The 20513-nt window shown below is 43.2% G+C and overlaps 2 protein-coding genes across 2 annotated transcripts in view; one reads left to right on the forward strand and one right to left on the reverse strand.

The window, feature by feature from the left end:
- Positions 1-4890, forward strand: part of LOC118282995 (ly6/PLAUR domain-containing protein 1-like) — a 22283-nt gene extending 17393 nt beyond the window's left edge. The window contains exon 3 of the mRNA XM_035604610.2: positions 2931-4890. Coding sequence (XP_035460503.1) covers positions 2931-3160 — 230 coding nt within the window. The 3' untranslated portion in view covers positions 3161-4890. The remainder of the gene's footprint in view (positions 1-2930) is intronic.
- On the reverse strand, positions 4870-20375 carry gpr39 (G protein-coupled receptor 39). Its single transcript, XM_035604609.2, has 2 exons — positions 19271-20375; positions 4870-5416 (listed from the first exon to the last, which is right to left on the reverse strand). Exons 1-2 carry the CDS (start codon positions 20052-20054, stop codon positions 4878-4880), a joined length of 1323 nt encoding a protein of 440 aa, XP_035460502.2. The 5' UTR covers positions 20055-20375; the 3' UTR covers positions 4870-4877.
- Positions 20376-20513: the final 138 nt, after the last annotated feature.

The raw sequence follows: 20513 nt of genomic DNA on the forward strand, positions 1-20513 counted from the left end.
ACACCTGAAGAGTCGTGCTAAGTGAGGCACTGCAACTCTGCGGTTTTGGCCTCTTTGTTAGGGCGTCGGTGGAACATACATACCCCAGGTCGCGTGTTCGCGCCCGGCCGGAGCAGGAAAACCCCAAGAGACAGACAAGCTCTCTCCAGAATCACTCACTGCCCCTTTAAGTTTCACTTCACCAAGTGAGCGAAGGTGAGCATACTCATGAATAGCCCATGTGAAGTCTGTATTCTCTGTCAATGACACTTCTACACTGAGCGCCCATGTAATCAGCTCTCACAGATAAAAACCTGATTTAAATTTCCAGAGGAGGGGGCGTTTCCTTCCAGAGCTCTGCAACATGTCCCACTGTTTCCACTGCAGAGCTCGACACCTCCTGGGACCTCCGTTGACATTTGCGGCATGAGATTCTCGGGAGGGTTCACAGTGTAAATGAACACGCAGGTCTGCTGCTGTATGCCTGCATCTGTTACAGAGAGGGTAGTGAAACATTACGAGGGTAATGGGGTTTCTTTGACGTCAAATGTCAGCCAAATGTTAAAGCTTCCCTCCAGTAATCTCCAAAGCTTGTTCCAACAAGCGTCTCGAGGAAATCAATGCTTTATAGTGCAAAATAGAGATGAAATGATATTGCTAATGGAAACGGTCACAGCCGAGGGTCTCCTCTTTCATTCCCAGTCTGCCAAACCCAATCTCATTGTGATGCGGATTATAGCTGGTGGAGATAAGTCAACTCCTCTGAGATGGATGCCTTTCAGAGGAGATTTGAAAATTGAACGTGGTCACTGAAATTGGCTCTAAGTATAGTTTTTGTGATTTAACTCTCACATTCAATTTTGCACATACTTCCTGTGAATAGGACAGATCCTGTTGGGTGTCGGGACTCTTTCGATCTTACCAAAACTCTAAAAAACTACTTATGAAGTGTGGGCAGAGATGGGTGCACAGTAAATGATCCTACAAAAGGTTCACAAATCAGTGATAATGACTAGAAAACGAGGTTTCTAGAAAACAGGTTTGCTACACACTGTGTTAAAGCTTCTAAAGAGAGGGCATCCACACGGTGCAGTGCTCTTCTCAGTCCAAGACCGCGGCCACAGGAGAACAAGTCATGACATGCCTCAGCTAATTAAGAAAGAAGTGCTAAAGAATTGAAAGTGGGCTTTACTGTGGGAGACAGAACCAAATGTTCTGGCGTAGCTCTCAATACGCAGGAACAAGGCACCTGAAGAGTCAATCATTGTTCCATGGCTGTAGATACACCCTGGGTAGGAAACCCCTTCCTCTGCATTCACTGCTCAGTTGTATGTAGCAGTGACAGGGGCCTGTCCACGTCCATATCTGCAGGTCTGATATCAACAAGAGGAAAATGACATTTGACTGCATCCTGGCGGGTCACTTAATACTCCTCGCCTGATATGATTAAAAGGGTTAGGGTTAGTGTCTCCCCTCCAGACAAGTTTGAAGTTATCCCGGCTGATAAGGGTGAAGGAATGGAATCCAACCACATCTACTCACAATAAGATGGAATATGAAAACATGTTCACTGTTACAGTATAGCAGGAAAAGCCCCGTTAATGATCTCAGTGATGTCTCAGGTGTCCCAGGACCCTCACACTGACCCACTGAGTTCATTTACCTGTGCTTTTAGTGCTGTGACAAGTCGAACCATCTGCCTGGAAACATTCCACTGCACACTGTCGCAGGGGCAATAAAACCAACTGGGGTAAAAGTCTATGAGAGGGAGCAAAATGTGAAAACGTGCAGGTAAAGCATGACTACGTGGCTGACACCTGAGACTTAAGGTGAAAGATGTAGATAGTTGGCGTGCTCCTCTCACTGTACACTGCTGTCGGACTTTCTCGGGGCAGCCGCTGTTTACCCCGAGAAATGACTTATGTTGATGTCAATGTGAAACTAATTCAACACCTAAAGGAAGATGATATCGAATGTATTGATACAATGGTCCTGTGAGTACCACCATTAGTCGGAGCTGGGTGTTGGCACTCATCTCCTGAATTCCAGGGTTCCAATTTGATTTGAATTAGGCCTCTGTCACGATACTTACGCTGTCGACTCATCGTACGATACATGAATAAGAACTCAATCATTGTGATTGACCTCAATAACAGCCATTGTGTCCACATGTGTGTGTGTTGACAGAAGAATGAATGTGAACAACAGTCCGGCAAGTCTCGCTGCTTCTGTCCTCTCATCTGATCTCATCGCATGGTTCATCAGTTACTGGTTTGGTCTATGAAATGTCAGACAATATGGATTTCTTAGTATTTGTCTAAAGGCACCATGTCTTCATCTTGTTTTTTTTGTCTGAGGCCTAAACTCAAGTCTAATCTTTGGATCACATTTCTCTCAGCAGCGACACAAATCTTGTAGGACCACGGTCAACGACCAACAGGCCTGAACTGCAAGCTCACATGAATCAGTATCAAAAAATGGTAATATAGATTATTATAATTTCTGGGTCAACACATTGTGAAACAAAAAGTAGTTATCGTGACAGGTCTAGTTCGAATGCCCCTTTTGAAGCAGAAGCATGAAAAAGGACTGGCTTACTTGTCTGATAGGTCAAGTTGTCATTCAGTCGGTCAAACTGAGAGGCGACCTGATGTGCTCCTGGACCAAGTGGCACTTTGGTTTGTGAAATACCGTTATGGACCTCTAGTTTTGCACTTTGGACAGCGCCATCTTGGTTTTTTTGTAACTAGAAGTAACAATATTTGGAGGAGCAGGGGGTGGGTCTGACTGAGAGCTGCTCCCAATGGGCATAGAATACATCCCATTTATCATTATATACATGTACACGTATCTCTCTCCCTCTCTCTCTTTCTCTAACACACACACACACACACACACACACCCTCTGATCCTCTCATTTGGCTTAATGCATCTATTTCTGTCCATTGCAGGGACTCACTACCGCAAGTCCTGCGCCTCCTCCGGAGCGTGCCTCATCGCCTCTTCTGGCTACCAGCAGTTCTGCACCGGCAAGCTCAGCTCAGTGTGCATCACCTGCTGCAACACGCCGCTGTGTAACGGACCACGCCAGAAGAAACGCCCCCAGCCGTCCGCCGCCATCCCCCTGACCGCGCCGCCGCTCCCTGTCTTTTCTCTCTGCATGCTCCTCCTACTGTCCTGACAGGCCTTCTCACCCTGAGCTAAGCTTTGTACGGTGTTTGTGGTCTTTACGCCCCCGCTTCTTGTCACAGCTTTGCCTCCAGAGTGCAAACACCACAGCACTGGGACTTTTATTCTCCTGTGTCATGTCACGTAGCAGTTCACAAGGTGAGGAGGACAGTGCAGTGCATCACACCGCCTCTAGCTATCTATCAGACAGCAGGTGGTTTCCACATTTGTCTTTATTTTGCAAGGTCAAATGAGGCATATTGCAGGAAAGATAAGTAAGTTCATCACTCATCCCCTGAGCCTTAGGAAAATAAATAACTCCAGGATTTATTCCATATGAATACCATTAACAGTCAAGACGTATGATAGGTACGACATTGATATTATTTAATGATTCTGGGAAAAGATATGCAGTCGTGACAAAAAAGTATTCGATTAATAAAGATGTATGAGTCCTCACAGGTAGCACATAATTCCATGTGACACCGTGCAACAGTCAGAAACACGCAATGAAGTCACAAAGAAGTTCTGTCCTACCAGAAACTTTACTCTGCTTGTTCTGTAACAGCCATAACTGTCGGCTCACAAATACTGTACATAGAGCTACAAGAGCATGTTGAAATAACTATTTACCGCAGATTCTTTGCATCACAATTCCCTGACATTAGTATGGATTGAGGTGGGCAACAGTGATGAAGGAAGCATTTGTTAGGCGACATCTGGAGCGGCTGTCAGTCTCCAACTCTCCTGGAGTTTAGAAAGAGACTCAATCTGAAGTTCTTTTTCATGACAGGAGGAAATGTGATGCGCTAAACTGTAAACATATGCTATACGTGTAGTTCATCAAATAGTATTCAGTTGTTTTTTGCTGGTTGGAGCTTTTCTCGCCACAATATATCTTTATTTGGAATTGACCTGAAACTTAAAGGTGACCTGTGGAGTTTTCCTGTGAATTAACACCATCATGTCTACAGTGTTTCTCACAAAAAGGCTTTGCATGTCTAACACACGTGTCTGCGACCGCTCTGTTCATTCTCTCTTTGCCAAGAGGCGCCATCAATGGTCGCAGACCCAAAGGCCTCTGGACGCAAACGGACCGACTTACAACCATCTACCAACAGCAGGAGAGCGGTGGAACTGAATGCCGTGCTCCACAGACGGTCAGAAGTTTGCTCACTGGAGGACAATTTACGTCAAAGTGACGGAGGCATGGACACACGCTATTTTTGATTTAATTTGGAGGACTCATGTCTGATACACAACAACATGCAGGATACGACTTTATTTCTTATGTCAGTCTACATATCAACCAACATGTACCTTATTTTTAAGTTGTGTATTAAGTTCATGTGCATTACTGTTCAGCAGGAGATGTTACAGGAGATGATAAATCTGTTGAATGTGACCTCAACTTCAGTTTGACATTTGAAAGGACCCACACTGCGAAACAGTGCTCCACAGCACCACTAGTGGTCAAAAACTCCATCGGTTTCCTTTAACTGACTCGATAACGTTGTCATATGTCATGTTAACCAGGGTTAGGGTTAGGGTTAGGCGTGTCGACTGACAGTCATCTGTTAACGAAATGTCTGATTGAACTCTGTGTTTACTGTGTATAAGAATAACGCTCTCTTTATTTCCAATGGCACAGCATCATTGCCCTAGGAGTAAGCAGTTTCTGAAAAAGTTTGTTTTACTGTTTATTGTGCTGCAATAAATTGTACAGCAGATTATATTTCGGTCTCTGATGGTTCATCTGTCTTTATTTTGAGAACTGAATCTGAGTGTTCAGTCAAGCTGAGGGACACCTGAGTATCTGACGTCTGAGTATCTGATGTCGGAGCGTCTGACGTGGCAGTATCTCCTACGTCACTGGGCTTCTGGAAGGTTGTAAAGGTGTGAGGACTTTCTTCCTGTCCACGGGTGGTGCGGTTTGCCCTGCTTCGACGGAATGACTTCATCAGCAGGGGCCGCAGGGAGCGCGCAGACGCAGCGTGGGAAGTCTGCAAGGTGCGCTTGTTCACATGTTGGATGGTGAGGTGGCACTTCAGCACCTGGACAAAGACCTCCCTGAATTGCCTGGACGATAGGTTGTACAGGAAAGGGTTCAGCACAGAGCTGAGGTAGAAGAAGGAGTCACCGACAGGGTGAAGAGTGACGTAGCTCCGGAAGAAGGAAGTCGTCCAGCGGGACTTGGGCACAGCAGCCACCATGAGACGACGTATCTGGTTGGGCAGCCAGCACACCATCAAGGATCCCACGATGAGACCTGAGGAAGAGTCACAGAAGAGTTAGAAGAACAAAATCTGACACTCCATTTCCTGATATTGCTGTCATTCTGTTGAATATAAGGCAACAGCCGGCTAGATGTTATTGGGGTATTATGTGTTGGAATGGTTCCTCTCTAGGTTCAGCAACTCCTTGTTGTACATCAAAAATGTACTCATGAACGAAGTCAGGCTCGCTGTAAAACAATTTGTCACCTTTATTTGGATTAAGCAAACACACTGCCCTACCGGTAGCTGATTATGTTGCCTTTGGAAAGAGTCTGGCCGGGGCTGAACCCCTAACAATGACACCCGTTTGTTTCCTCCAGACTGTTTTTGTCTACCACCAAACTAACAGGACGCAGACACCGTCGCTCTTTCTCTCTAACGAGATGCAAGACAGGCTGAGTTGAATGGACGTTACTGAAATATAAACTCATTCTAATTGTTGGATATTTGACTCATCCCAGTCTGATCCTACTTCAAATTGTTCTGCTCGTGTTTCGAACAATTACCAAAGGACGGCCTCTCTGACATCTGTCATCCGTCATGTCTGAGTCACGCCTCCTCCTTCTCTAATCTAGTGTTTATCCGTTCCCTGCAGTGTTTTCAATGGGGGATTACACTGTGACTAAACAGCCTCTCAACACTCACACAGAAGGACCTGGCTTGAGACATCACTTCCTGCTGAGGAACACAGATATCACAGATGGATTATATACAGTCTGTTACTCAATCCAAGACCACAGGGGAATTATTTATTCCGAAATGGAAAAGCAGCTATCGAAGAGGAAGAACATTTTCACCTACATCCAACAAACCAGTCACACACGTTGCACATTGACATGTACCGCTGAAAAACTCTCTTTCCATTAAAAACCCTCAAGCACTGTAGATTTTCTTTGTTTGTCGAGAGTAATTCTACCAGTTAGACTCAATATATTATACAACATAAAACACTGATTCTTGAGATAACAAAACTTCTTTGTGTGATATGAATCAAGAAATTAATATTGATACAAGAATATCTATATACTCATAAAGTTCATTTCATATATTATTAAATAATTTCATTGGTATTTTTTGAAATACAGATGGTCTGTACTGGGAAAGTGTCTGTCCTCTGCAAAAGGTCACCATGTCCAACTGTCAAGAAGAGGCTTAAATGCTACAAAGGCATAAATATAATTATCAAATGAGCTGAATGGTTAAAAAAGATATCAGTGAACGTTGAATCATGAAATCAATTATAAACTGCTTTTCAAAATTGTGTCCTCACTCTCTGTCGAATCCGTCTGATTTATTTGAACAATCCTAAATAAATCAGGCAATATGAGGGTCCACTATAGACAGCATGGACAGTGAAGACTGGCTGACTGGTGGGTGACGACCACTGGTGGCTGGCAAAGAGCCATCGGTGTAGATACTGAGCACCATGACGAGGGAGGGAGTTCATGTTCCCTCATGGTCTGTTTCTGTCTGTTTCTGTCCAGTCAAAGACGTTCTTCTGAAACCAGCAGGGAGGACATGTCCAATAATAAATATTATACCACCAGGCAACATTCATCACTGTTCCCTATTCCTCCACTACCGCTTCTGACTTTGGAAAAAAAAAGGAAGGGAAGAAGATTTTCCGAGTTTCTGTGGAGAATCCCAGCAGAGAGGAAAATATTCCAAATGGAGAAATATTGACATATTGTCACAACCCTGCAGTTGTCCTTGATTTTCCAGTGAGCCATTAGAGGGAGGATGAGAAACCACTGGAAGGATTCTGGAACCTCCGTATAATACACTTAGAATGATATTTAAGATCTACGTCAAAGCTTATTCAAATTTTTGAAAATACTTCATCACCGTGAGTTATTTGTCAACGCCGGCAGTAATTGAAGAAAGAAAGAAATATGTTCAAATTATTGTTCATAAACATCAGCTGACCTACATGTAGTGATATCTTATTTGCCTACGAACATTGATTAGAAATGCTTAATATTAAAATTGAATAAACAAAATGAAGGAATTTTAAAAGACTAGATAATTCTCTGTCTATCACATTAAAACATGATTATATATATGAGGTCGTTGTTACACGCCCGTTGAATGGATCAAATTAAAGTAGCGTACTCTTTGAAAGAGATGACACAAATCAAGTAATGATGTGAGTAAATGTCATTTTAGAAAAGAGTTTTAATAAAAAAAACCTGATCCCTTACATTGTCTGTCAACAAATATGTCTAGTGTATAATAAATGCTACTTAAATGAAATGTCAGGTCCCAACTAACAGCAGTTGAGTGTGGACGGACAGTCATCACCGGTAATGACAGAGTCAAATCAGAGTTTACAAGCCCTGGAATATAAACGCTGTACATGAGATGTGAAGAGAGAGGAGACATTATCAATGTTGGCATGCATCATTGCCCCCTGAAGGTTTGAGGGACAATAAAAGGCACAATGTGAATTGTATGATTTTCTGTTTGTCAGTGTCTGAAGGCTGAATGTTTTCCTCCTCGTGACCTTCTCAAAAACCCTACACAGTTTTTTGGTGTTTTAAAAAGGAAGTTCAACATTCAGCCAGCTCCTTCCCAGGTTTATGGCTCCATACACATTTTCTGTGATCAAATGTCAACTCCCCCATTATTTTTTATCTGCAGTGTCCAATGGGAGGTCATATTCAGGGTGTCCTTTAGTATCCTGTAGTCTTTCTGAAATCTAACAAAAGCTGAAAACTTCCTTCCAAGTACCAGGATGTCGGTCCTCTGCCGAGTATTTAATGGAGTATAACAGGCTGTTTAATGTCAAAATTCATGACGCCTTTCATTAAATGTTTTATGCTTTCATGGTTTCAGTGACATTAACAGCTAGAGAGGAAGCCCACTGGAATAAGTAATAAACATTAAATTGTTACTGAAAATCTGCAAAACAGATCATCCTGTCACGTTCCACCTGTAAAGCAAAAATATAGCCCTGGGGCCACCTCGGTATATTGTTTTTCTTTTTTTAGATAAGCAGGTTAGTTATTACCCTGCTGCTGGGAGCAGTGTGTGGTTTTCACTCCTGTTACTTGGGAGGGTATCTCCAGATGATTCATTTTTGGGCCTAATCTGTAGGGAGGTGGCAGAGGGAGAGAGAGATAGTGGGCAAAGAATCAAGCAATGGTGCAAAAAACTAAGTCACATTTCGCAGCGTGAGGAAACTGTGCCGGGGCGAACATGTATATACGGTGTGTGTGCAGGCATAGTAGCCTATTCCGTCAAGTGTGCAAGGTAAAGGCATCGCCCCCAAGATGCTTCTTTTCATTTCAGTGTTCTCTTCTGTTTTCAGTGGTTGAAGTTAGTTAGTCTTAGTTTTGTATTTGGCATGGGAAATATAAATATATACTGCACGCCCACCTACACCTGCAACCCTGCACCGATTGGACAGTACCAGCTGTCAAGCACGCTGTATCCACACTCCAGTGTATACGGCGCTTTATCATCTGTTTTCCTTTAAATGAGACTATAGAAACTGTGGTGATTAAGACCATAAACTCTTCAGGAAAATGTTTACTGACGTTATGAATCAAGTGAGAAGGGACCCAGATGAATTCTGGGAGCTCATTTCATTTGCTCTTCCAGAATACGGCCCAATCCCATTTCTCATTTTTACCCCGACCCCTTCCCCTTGAAACGGAGTTACAGGGCGAAGGGGTTGACACCCCATCGAATGTGATACGTCATCACGCAGGCAGACGCGACGTGTTTTTTCCAGAGATTCTCTTTTTTTTCTAATTTTCTCATAGACTTCTATAGAAACTGACTTCTTTTTGCAACCAGGCAGTCGCCCTCTGCTGGTGATTCTAGAGAACACAGGCTTCAGGCACTTCAACATGGGCTTTATTATACGTATATATAAAGATACGTCCATTTTTATGTACAGTGTGTGGTCCACAGTGAAACACAGGACAGCTAAATCTGTTCTTCCTCTTCGTCCTCTTTCCTTTTCTGTCCTCAAAACAATAAATCACACTGCAGCTAACTGCTGGTAAGGAGTGAGACCTCCCGGGTCCTCCTGCTCTAACATCTCTGCTCTGTATTTGGCTGTATTGGCACTTGAAATGAATTATGATAAAGAAAAGTTAGAGGCAACAGTGTCAGGCCCAACCCCTCAGAGGGCTGGCTAACATCACTGCACCAACCCCCACTGACCTCGTACACACTGAAACACTCTGCAGACCCTTTATCCTGCCATCCTTATAGATGACATCGATATCACACACGGCACTGATGAAGTTTGATTGAAACCTGGAGCGATGATATATTTTGGCGGTTTTAGTTTTTCGGTGTTTTAAAAAGGAAGTTCAACATTCAAATAGGCCATTTAAGTTGTCACTCAGACAGATGAGGCAGCGGTTTACTGATGAAATACTTTTTCTATAAGGGGTCCTTCTCTGATCAAGGCAACAGATCAAGTGTGACAGGGCAAAACCACAACTTAAGATGCATGTGTGTGTGTCTACCTGTCACATTTGCTCGTTGATCACAGTCTAGGCGCTGATCTGGAAAATTGCGACTGAGTCAGCACAATTCAGCCGTGTCCCATCCGAGACCAGTGTATGCTGCTGAAGTTGTGAAAGTGCTTGTGCGCAATCACTTCTGGAGAAGATGAGAAGCACTCACATTGTCCTTGATGATTATTAGTGGCCTCTTGTTTGGGTTCATTATTCTTACTTGTTGTCTTCAACTTTGGTTCAAACTGTCGTGAGCTGTCGTGTCAGGTCGAAGTGTAGTGGTCAGCCCTACCATGTACTTACAGTTGCCTTGACTCCTTTGAGTTTGTTTGGCTGTCCTGTACGCCGACACCACCAGGAGCTACTCAATGAGTGTTTGAAAGGTAATATTGATCTCTACTAACTGAGGAACTTTTACGTGTTAGTTTAACAGAAATAAAAATACTTATTACATACAAAATCCTTTTTTATGCATTGATTTGTTAATCAATAATTTCTTCAGTTGAAGAAATCAACTTGTAATGGAATGTACTTGCCTAAAGAAGAATAAAAGCACCTGAGGTTGTCATGATTACATTAAAGTCATTTAGCTGACGCTTTTGTCCAAAGGGACTTACAATTCATGCAGTGAAAAGTGTTTTGCTTATTGTTACTTCTTGAGCTTCCCTCAAATCAGACTTCAGTAATTTTTCATTTGACTTTTAAAACACAAAGTGATGAAGTACTTGTGAAACAGCAGTTTGTAGTGGTTTCATGTTTTCTACTGCTCCAATATGGTTCTGGCTCTGACGTAAGAGTTTGTGCTCTGATAGTAAAACGTAAAGAGGGACGAAGAGTTGTCCCTGAGTGGAGGTACACACGACTCTTGAAATTCAGGTCAAATATCTTAGCCTTGGATGATAGAGCATTTATTGACAGTGTCGTTACTGATATGCTAATAGAAACATACTTTGCACTTTGTACTTGTACGTTCCCACGTGTTTCACCTGGGTTAAGGTCTGACTGCTCGGGGTTCACCACTCAACTGTACTGCAAATGTGTTGTGTCCATCTGAAGAGACTTACAATCACTTAGTGACGCTACGGGGATGTCCGTCATTTATGTCAGACAATGATCAGTCAGTTCATATGTAAAGATGGATGTGATGAAGTAGAGAGTATATTAGTTGCTGAAGTGAGGAGATTGGCCCAAGGGCACACACTATTTACCACAGCCGTAGTGCTGCTGGTGTACGGGGAACGGTCCGGCAGAATGGAGGCGTGGTTCCATACAGAGTCAGTGGAAAGATGTGAGTGGACACAAATTCATCTGTAGGTAGCTCTAACCACGGATAAATATGAGTCTGCAGAACATCTGATATCATTCAGAGTCACTCAGAGTCATTTACATTATGGCATTTAAATGGTGAATTGACACAATAATTATCACCAATGTTTTAGTCTTGTTGATCCCCCACAGATCTTTACACTACAAGTCACATTCACCCATTCACACACACACACACATTCATGTCGTGTCCAGGGCCACATCGGCACGCGACTGGAGGAGCCAGGGATCCGACCCTTCACCTCTGGTCAGTGGACAACCCGCTGTAACTCCTGAGCCACAGCCCCAGATGTCCCCAGGAGGTCTCCCGTCCAAGTACGAACCAGACCCAATGTTTCTTCACCTTCTGAGATCAGACCAGCTCGGGTGTGGAGCAGGTGGTGTGACCGAACTGTGAACACTTTGATTTATCAAACCGAGACAAATCAGGAAACCGTTCTGGACGCCAGCGCCAAGACCAAGACCAACCACAAGTTACACCAATCTCAAAAATACTTTACTTTTACTTTGTGAGCAGAGATACAAAGACGGAGCTGAACACAATGTCTCAGTTTCCCCATTTCGTTTCATCATCCCACTTTGAAAAAGGACCTGGCCAGGGACCAGGAGCCGACCGGCGATACCTCACTGCTCGGTGCTACAACACAGAAAGAATGTTGAAAGCTTGATAACAACGGTGTTTGAGTGTGTGTCCCGTGTGAATCAGCTCCATTACCGCTGACGCGTGGTGTGTTTTAGATCTGGTTTCAACTGAAAGTGACATTCACGACAAGAATTTGATTAGATTAGATTCTTACAAGAGTTACTGAGATAATGAAATGCAGTTAGTACTTAACCAGAAGGGGAAAAAAGCAGTAAAGAGCAAGATGTATAATAATCTGAAATTAAAATATAAATAAGATATGTGCAGTATGAACAGTATTGACAAGTTTGGCAGTATGAATACACTAAAGTATGGTACAAAGAGTATGGTTAATACACTGTGGACAGATATATGTGCAGAATGCATATAATCATAATCATAATGATGGGACCAATCACATCAAAGATGATGATGATGAAAGGCATGGTGCCTTCTAAGAACTAATTTTTTCTCATCTAAGTTCTGTTGTCATCAGAAGTAGACGTAACCGGAACAAGCAGCAGCGAGCACCTGGTTTCTAACCCAGTCAGCTCCTGCTCAGAGCTTCTGAATAATCTGTAAATGAACGTGATCATTTCTGTTCTGTCAGCTGATGAGAGGAGGTGTTGACCGATAATAAACCCGCTGTTGGAAATATTAAAGGCTCTATAAAATACATTTTCAGATTGTGTTAAAGTGACTGAGCAGTCACGGCTCACACTGGGACTCTTCTGTATCGACCTGTGTGTGTGTGTGTGTGTGTGTGTGTGTGTGTGTGTGGGTTGCCGTAGGTGCGGCAGTGGGCGTGGCCTCCTTTCAGGGCTGTTTGGCACACTGCTTTGTAATCTGTTCATCAGTGGCTGCGTATGAACTGAGGCTGGACATGTTCTGCCAGTTGTGGTATTCACCCACGGCCAAATTGACTCGTATCCACTTTGTATTTCAGCCTTAGCTGGAGTTCCAACGCCAAACGCCAGTCAGTGTGTTCCTGCCTTGCCCCTGCTCACCTGCCTGCAACATCAGGGCACATTACTCTTGTGAAAAGTTTTATAAAAAACCTTCAAACGGATTTTCTTTTAGACTTTTGACGCTGTTAAAATCTCAGCCGACCGCAGCCACCTGTCGCAGCTGGAGCTGGGAGCGACGTGAGCACAGTGTGTGGATGAAGGTCGTGCTCTGCTCGAAGACTGTGATACTGAGGGGAACATAATACTCCTCTATAGGTTTGCCACTATGTGCAAAGTGATTTTATCTTATCTCACCTTCTCTTGGTATGAGATAAGCCAATGAAGAAGTTTGTATTGTCTATTAAAAAGCGGTCTCCCATTAATATCAAATCCAGTGACAAGATTGATATATATACGCATGTATGTATGCATCTACTCAGGGGCTAGCAGCACCATGAATCATCATCTAGGTATTGCTATCATAGAAGAAAAATGACGTTAAATGTTGTAAATCTTGTGATTAAGCGATGATGACATGGTAGTGTGATTCATAATTCCTTCAGGGGACGTCACCGCTGCTCCCATCTCCTGCTTTTAGTTTCTTTTTTGGCGTGAACATCACACGTCAGTCTGTTTTGACGCAGCTCCTTGAGGCGCTGCGTCCCGCAGGAGGTTGAGGAGCTCCTCCGTCCCTCCTGGTCACTGTCATGCCCACAGCCTCACACTCAGCAACATCAACCATGACGAAGGCCCCTGGTCACTTTCAGAGTTCTGTCATCGATCACTGAAGAGAGGAGGCTCAGTTCAGATCTGATTAGGATGAAATTTTACTTTTTATGTGTTGTTTGTCACTCAGATTTACAATGTTGTGAAAGCATGACCTGCATAATGACATTTCCAGGAACATCAGCTAATCTGTGTGTTTAGTGCTAATTATCAAATGTAAGCATGTTAACATGATTCAAATTATTTGGTGAAGATATTAAACGTTATACCTGCAAAACATTGAGAGATTCAGGATTGTCACTGTGAACTGTTGGAGTACAGCTTCACAGCCCTGCTCACCAGGCTGTGGACTCTCAGTCCTGTTAATCAATATTCTGTTATCAAACAAAGAAATGTGAAAGATGCTGTCACTCTCTGCTGACAATTCAAATTTCGTTTCAATCGCTGTATTTGTACGAGTTATGATTGCCTGCTGGAGTCACACATCTGATCTCTCTTCTCTCGGCTCACTGTCTTCAAGGCGGGGAGCATAACTGAAGCCTCTACTCTTGTGTGAAGGTTTGTTTGGTAAATTCACGAGTAAAACATGCATTGATATCTGCTCTTTAAAATGAATATCGGGATGAACTGTTTGACTAAGAAGTGGACGTGTGTTTACAAGAAGTATATTTAGCTGGTCTAAAACGTTAAAGCTGGTCAGTATGTCTTAAATTAACAATGGATCAAATACTGTGTGTTGTGAAGAGAATTTACACTGATGATCATCACCAACACATAACATTGTGTCAGTATTGTAATATCAATATCATCATATGCTAATTCAATCAGTTTTACTTGATATTAAATCCGCACTCCCATAGTGAGGATCTGCAGCTCATAGTGGAAAACCACTGAGGGGAACTGCAAAGTCAGGTGGCCTAGTCGCTTTAGCCTCTGTCCGCCAGTTGTTCAGTTTACGCAGCCAAATCTACATTTTGTTCCATGTCACCATCCTCATAAACCTTGTTCCCGGCCAGGGCAGGAAGCTGTTTTCAGTCAAGAAGCTCTGATAAACCCACTGTACGCCACCTGTCCATCAAACAGCAGACAGACAAAGGTAGACAACCGAACTAAAGGGGCAGTCCCACCCCGGTCTTCACATTTGTGATGGTGACAGAAACTATTCACAACAATATTATAAGGTGATAATTAAGTACCATGACTGTGACCAGCTTGTTCCATTGACCCAAAGAGGCTAAGACACTGATGACATCATCCAAACCTCCTTGTGGTGACATGCCGAGGTGTGTGGCCCTGTAACGCTTGGTGTTGTAAAAGCAGTAGAGTAAACACACCCACACAGTGTAACTTGTGATTTCCCCTCTGAGCCCTGACAGTCGCCCTCTCAGCCATCAGCAGGATTATCTCCCAGGCGGCTTGCTGAGTGGAGACTGGCACTGGCACTAAGGTTTGCCTTCAGCCATGTAGGCTGCCAAGGGGGAGAAAGAGCTCTGGAGCTTATGGCCAAACTCTGCAGCTGTCAGTCAGTGTAGAGACCATGGAGGGCTAGAGAGGAGACGTCCATCAACCCGCCCACAGAGCCTCAACACACTCTTCCAGAGGTTTATTTTACATTTGACAGTAAAGGGGTTTGAAAGAGGCCACCCAGACAGCACGAACAGGCCCACAGTGGGTCAGAAACACCATAAATGAGCCCCGTCGGTCAGGAGGAGAGAGGTTCATGGGCTACGGGACAGATCTGGCAAATCGGTGGAAAGTGGCCGATGGGAGCAGGTGCGACAATGGAAAGCCAGGAAAGGTACGAGTCATCTTCAAGGAAGAAGACACGCTGAGATTCTCCTCCACTCTTACCGTGGTACCAGAGGTGATGTTTCCACCAAGATCTTTCTGTTGGCGTGTTTGCTTGTTAGCACGATAACCCAAGAAACCCTTCAGACAATTTTCGGCACAGTTGGTGAAGGTACATTTAGAGTCAGAGGCCTGGGCGGGGAGAGTTTCACTGCTCTTGCTTAGTAGCTTCTATATGACAACATGGTGTTGACAAAAGGTATCTGGGCCTTTTTGCATTCACACAGCATAGACAAGGTTATCTCCAGATAAGAAGTGTCCACTAGCTTGTCAAACTTGAACCCCCCAAAAATATCGACGATTTCCACTTCAGAATCCACACAACCAAGTGGGGGGAGAGAAAACGTATCAGTATTAAAGAAGTTTTATTTCTCATCAAGTTTTGAATGACATCACCAAATAAGTGCTTTAAGGATGGAGAATTCGTTTGAGACCGTTGCTAATGGTCCTAATTTATAGGACACGATCAACATGATCATCTGTGCCAACTGGTAAGCTTCTTCTTTCTGTTCACATGCTCTCCGTCGCATCCACTTTCCCACGCAATCAAAAATCTGTACACTCATAATTCGAATGTCACCATATCTGACTTATCAAATTTCTGCTTGTGTTCCTTGAGCCAATCAGCGCCTTTAAATATTTTAGCAGTTGAGTCATTGGGTCTTTCAGACGTGGTGCTGCTCATCCACCACCGAGACCTGCAGGATGACTCAGCTGAAGGTTTTACCACCACCACCATCTTCGTGCAACACGGCGGATGGATCCTGTCACGTCTTCTATATAAATACATCCATGTTTACCAGTAGTCAACCTCTAAATAATATTAAAGCATTTTTTTTGTGTATAAAAAGTGCAGGATTAACAATAAAATCTTCAGCAGCATCCCAGAACCCTTTCTTTCTTCATCTCGTCAGCCTTGGTAATTGCTCCCATCACGAATGGTTCGGAGGAGTAAAGGATAGAGGCCAAAGGCTGAAGGCAGCAAACAGAATTAACATTCATTTCGCAAATGCCGTCTTACAGTGGCTGAAAAAAAGTAATCTATAGCAATTAACCTTTTGTCCTGGGTGTGATGTGCAGGCAACTTAATAAGGATGTTCTCTGCTTTTAATTAGTCTCCACAGTCTCAAAGCCCAACCAAGATTTTAAAAGTTATCTCGAGGTAAAGTCGAGCGGTGGCAGGAGCGCGGCCACTTGAGAGATTAGGAAACGGAGGTTAGTGCTTGCAAAGGGAGCGACCGTTTTCAAGTATGAATCAGAGTGGAGCTCAACACAGTCTGCAGCAATGACACGTCACTTGATGTTGGAATTCAATTTCCAGATCTTTCTTGCTGCCAAGGGCAACATAAAACACCACTATAAATAAAAAATTTATAGTGCAGAAAGTTTTCTTTATTTATCGTTGATACTAAAACAATGCTGCATTGGACCCCAGTTCCCACTCAATTGGACTCTTCCATCTTACTGTGCATGTGCGGAGATTATTTCCACCCCCGGTCTGCTATCAGTCTGATGTGGAACTGGTCTGTTGAAACAGGAACTGAGTATTGTGAAATCACTTCTGACTGCCCTTACTGGAATGCCTAGTATATACAGTACAATCGTCTGAAGGTGTTTACAGAGGGGGTGCTGACCTGACTGCAGTACTTCCCCAAGTCTAACTAAGACCGGAGAATGTCTATGTTATTCATTCCAAAATGAAAATAAAATTAGATTATTCCAAATGTGTCCATGTTTGCAAGCAGCAAACAATGTCAGTGATATCGGTCATTCTCGCAAAAGCATTTAAATCCCACAAATGATCTAAATGTAGCCACGACCAAACGATCTCGTTCACACGTTGTACAATCTCGTAGCCACGGCTTATTAACTCGTTTCCACATTTTATTATTTCGTGGCCATTTGTTTGTTATTTTTCCACCTATGTCGCCAGACGGGCCCCTTAGCATATATATGGGATGATAATATGTTTTTAGTGTGGCTGAACCATGTATCTCTAAAAAGTCATCACAAACATTCATATTATAAATATTTTTTTTCGAGATTCATGTTTTTTACAGCACAGGAAGGATATGAAAAACAATTAATCAATTAAGTGGTGTGAATTGATTTTTACTTAGCTATCAAACTTGTTTTGATATATTATATTATTACCATTATTACGGCATCAATTTAGAGCAGGCTTTTAGCAGCATTACTATGCACCGATAATGCAGCTTCGAGAAAAATATTAGCAGACTACAGACATTGTGAATGATTACAGAGTTTAAGCAAAAGTCAAAAGTTTGCTAATTGATTTTCATCTCTGTTTCATCTTTTTTTAAAGAATGGAAATCAATAGCTGCATTAGTTTGAAAAATTACTCACACAGCAGCATGGTTTAAAAATGAGTTAGCTTTTATCAAAGGTGTATTTTAATTGTAGAAAAATAAACATTAAATAAAGGACTGGGTCAATTAGGCCTATCAAGATGAAATAAACAAATAATCATGGTACAACTTCCCAATACAATCTGTAGTTTAAACTGTATTTCTGGTGCATGAATCAGCTGTCTGTTGTTATTATTATATTAGGTGCATTTGAGGAAGCACCACGAACCACATTCTACTGTGTATAGACGAGGAGAGCAGGGAGACGAGGCTAACAAGTCTGAATGGCTTTTATTCATGTATTCTCACATTTGGCTGTTAGAACTCTCTTCATCTCTTCAAGAGCTCTGTTTGCAATGATCATTTGAGGCCGAGAGAATGATCCTTATTAATGATTAAATAATTATTAGAGTCCTCAACTGCCTCCCCTGGAAAGTGACCATTTAAAATGTCATGTACTCATGATGTTTGTACAATATTAGGCAGCCTTTGCTAACATCCAGCATCATTCAGCTAAAGTTGTGTTTCTGAGCTGAAACAATTCAATTTGATCAACTTTAACAAATAGAGTAATATTTAGTTGCTGACAGCTCCTTAGCAAAAACATCTGGGTCTTTAAATGGGCCGCTTAATCGTCCACTTTGTTCACCAGCTAACTGCGACCTGTGTTGCCGGGCAGGTGGTGTACTATGAGTTCATGGGAGATTCTTCTTTGACCACCACTGCCTTCTGCCTCTGGACATAAGCTTACAGGTACATGTCAAACCAATGAGCTATAAGCCACTGACATGGTCCACAGAAGTGAGAGGGCCTGCAGATTGTCATCCTCTGACAGCACCACAGTACACACATACAGTATTATACCAAACATAGTTTGTCATTAATGTATAAATATTGATATTAAGAAGCTTTTTTAGGCTGTACATGTTGTGTTAACAAGACTAATCAGTCCTTCCTTATCAATTGCTATGAAGTAGTGCCTTACACATGGAACAAAATTACGTTTATATTAAACAGCTTCCTTCTCCAGTTTCAGGAATTTAGTTAATGTGTTCTGTCAATGGTTACTCCTGCGGTTTTGCTTCATGACTAAGGGATTTGGGGAGTTCTGTATGTTTTGGTGTGTCTCTTATCTCTTTTCATTTTAGCCTGTCTTCAGTGGCACATATCAGCTTGAAACCTCTATCAACTTGTGTCACCCCTGCTGTCACAAAATCTATTGTTCTGTGTCACCAAATTGTGACTGTGTATTAGTACCTGTATCTATGTACACAGCTCCCTTCAGGTCTGAAACATCATTCAAACAAACTTTAACAAGAAGTTACAAACACTTCATCTGCACTATTGCTGTCAGTGCAAGAGCACGCCCTAAATAAAAGCAGTTTGTGTATCAGTGTGTCTGTGAAATCAGTAATTTGAGTGGTGGTGTCAACCCTTTTCAGAGATTTCCACTGTTACACGGACACTAAGATGCCAAATGGAATTATTACTGAGACAGTATACACTTTAAAAGGAACAAGGAACAAGAACCTACCAAGAAAAAGGATGGTTTGCTTCCTCGCCATCTTGATCTTTGCACTTTCATGCTTGGGTGCACTGTGAGTTCCGTTGTTTGCTCCATCCAACGAACCCATAGGTCTCTGCAGAACCAGGATCATGGCTCGGCACATGACGGCCACGCAGATCAATACGATTATGTAGACGATGAACGCTACAAAGATGCTGACCCTGTACATCACCCAGCGCTCCTTCAGATTGGTGCAGAAAGTCAGATTCTGGACGGGTGCATCTGCTCGGAAGGGAATGTGGCCCTGCGTTCCCGTAGCAACCAGCAATGGCAGGGCCACAAGCACGGACACCAGCCAGGCAAAGGTAATTAGGGCAGAGGTACGTTTCCCACCCAGGGCTTTGAAGCGAAAAGGGTGGCAGATAGCCACGTAGCGCTCAAAGCTCAGAGTGGCTACGTTGAGGATGGTGGCATAGCTGCAAGCCTCAAACAAGAAGTTGTAGATCTTACAGGAAGCGTTGCCCGATGAAGATGTGAATGGGAACCAGATGGCACTGTAGAGCTCTACTGGCATGCCTATGAGGAGCACCAACAAGTCAGAGCATGCAAGACTGACCATGTGGTCTGTCACATTTTTTTGCAGGTAGCCATTTCGCTTCAGCACTTGCGTCACTCTTATCGTGACTGAATTGCCCACGATACCCGTCACCAGGATTAGGCTGTAAAAGATCGTCAGGAAGACTTTGATGGAGTAATTTGGTTCAAGTTCTCTCCAGTCTTTGTCCTCTGTTATCTCCATTTCCTCGCTCATGGCTGGATTGGTGAGCTCTGATTTTCCACGTATGGATTTTGTCCGTCAGCTTATCAGGTCTGCGGAGCGCAGTCTTTGTGATTTGAGCCAAGATCCGGAGGTGAGCAGTTTGTTAATATAGCAGTTTAGAACGAGAATGACAGTGGATGGATCATTTCATGACAATCCACAATACGGGGACTCGTCTGTTCCTAAAGATTCAGTGTCTTCACCCTCTAGTCTAGCGTGTGGCCCCAAGCCTGATCCATCTCCTCACATTCCGGCTGATCATCTGGGATCCCTAAGTCCTCACAGGTCCTTGTCCAGTGTTGGGTGGTTTCATCTCAGTCTGAGCAATGTATCAGCCAACATTCAACTCCCACAAACTGCCTCCTCCCACCTCTGAGGGCAGGGCAGTTAAACATTAAACACCACAGCATGAGTGCCGAGGCCTGGTTTCACTTCTTATCATAAGGACTA

This window comes from Scophthalmus maximus, chromosome 14, assembly GCF_022379125.1.
Source record: "Scophthalmus maximus strain ysfricsl-2021 chromosome 14, ASM2237912v1, whole genome shotgun sequence".
Classification (NCBI taxonomy): domain Eukaryota; kingdom Metazoa; phylum Chordata; class Actinopteri; order Pleuronectiformes; family Scophthalmidae; genus Scophthalmus; species Scophthalmus maximus.

What these genes read in the sequence shown, in the direction of transcription:
- gpr39 (XM_035604609.2), bottom strand. Translation starts at nt 20,054, where the DNA reads ATGAGCGAGGAAATGGAGATAACAGAGGACAAAGACTGGAGAGAACTT. An exon ending in GCAAACCATCCTTTTTCTTG is followed by an intron (nt 5,417 to 19,270) that starts GTAGGTTCTTGT and finishes ACTCTTCCTCAG; the next exon opens with GTCTCATCGTGGGATCCTTG.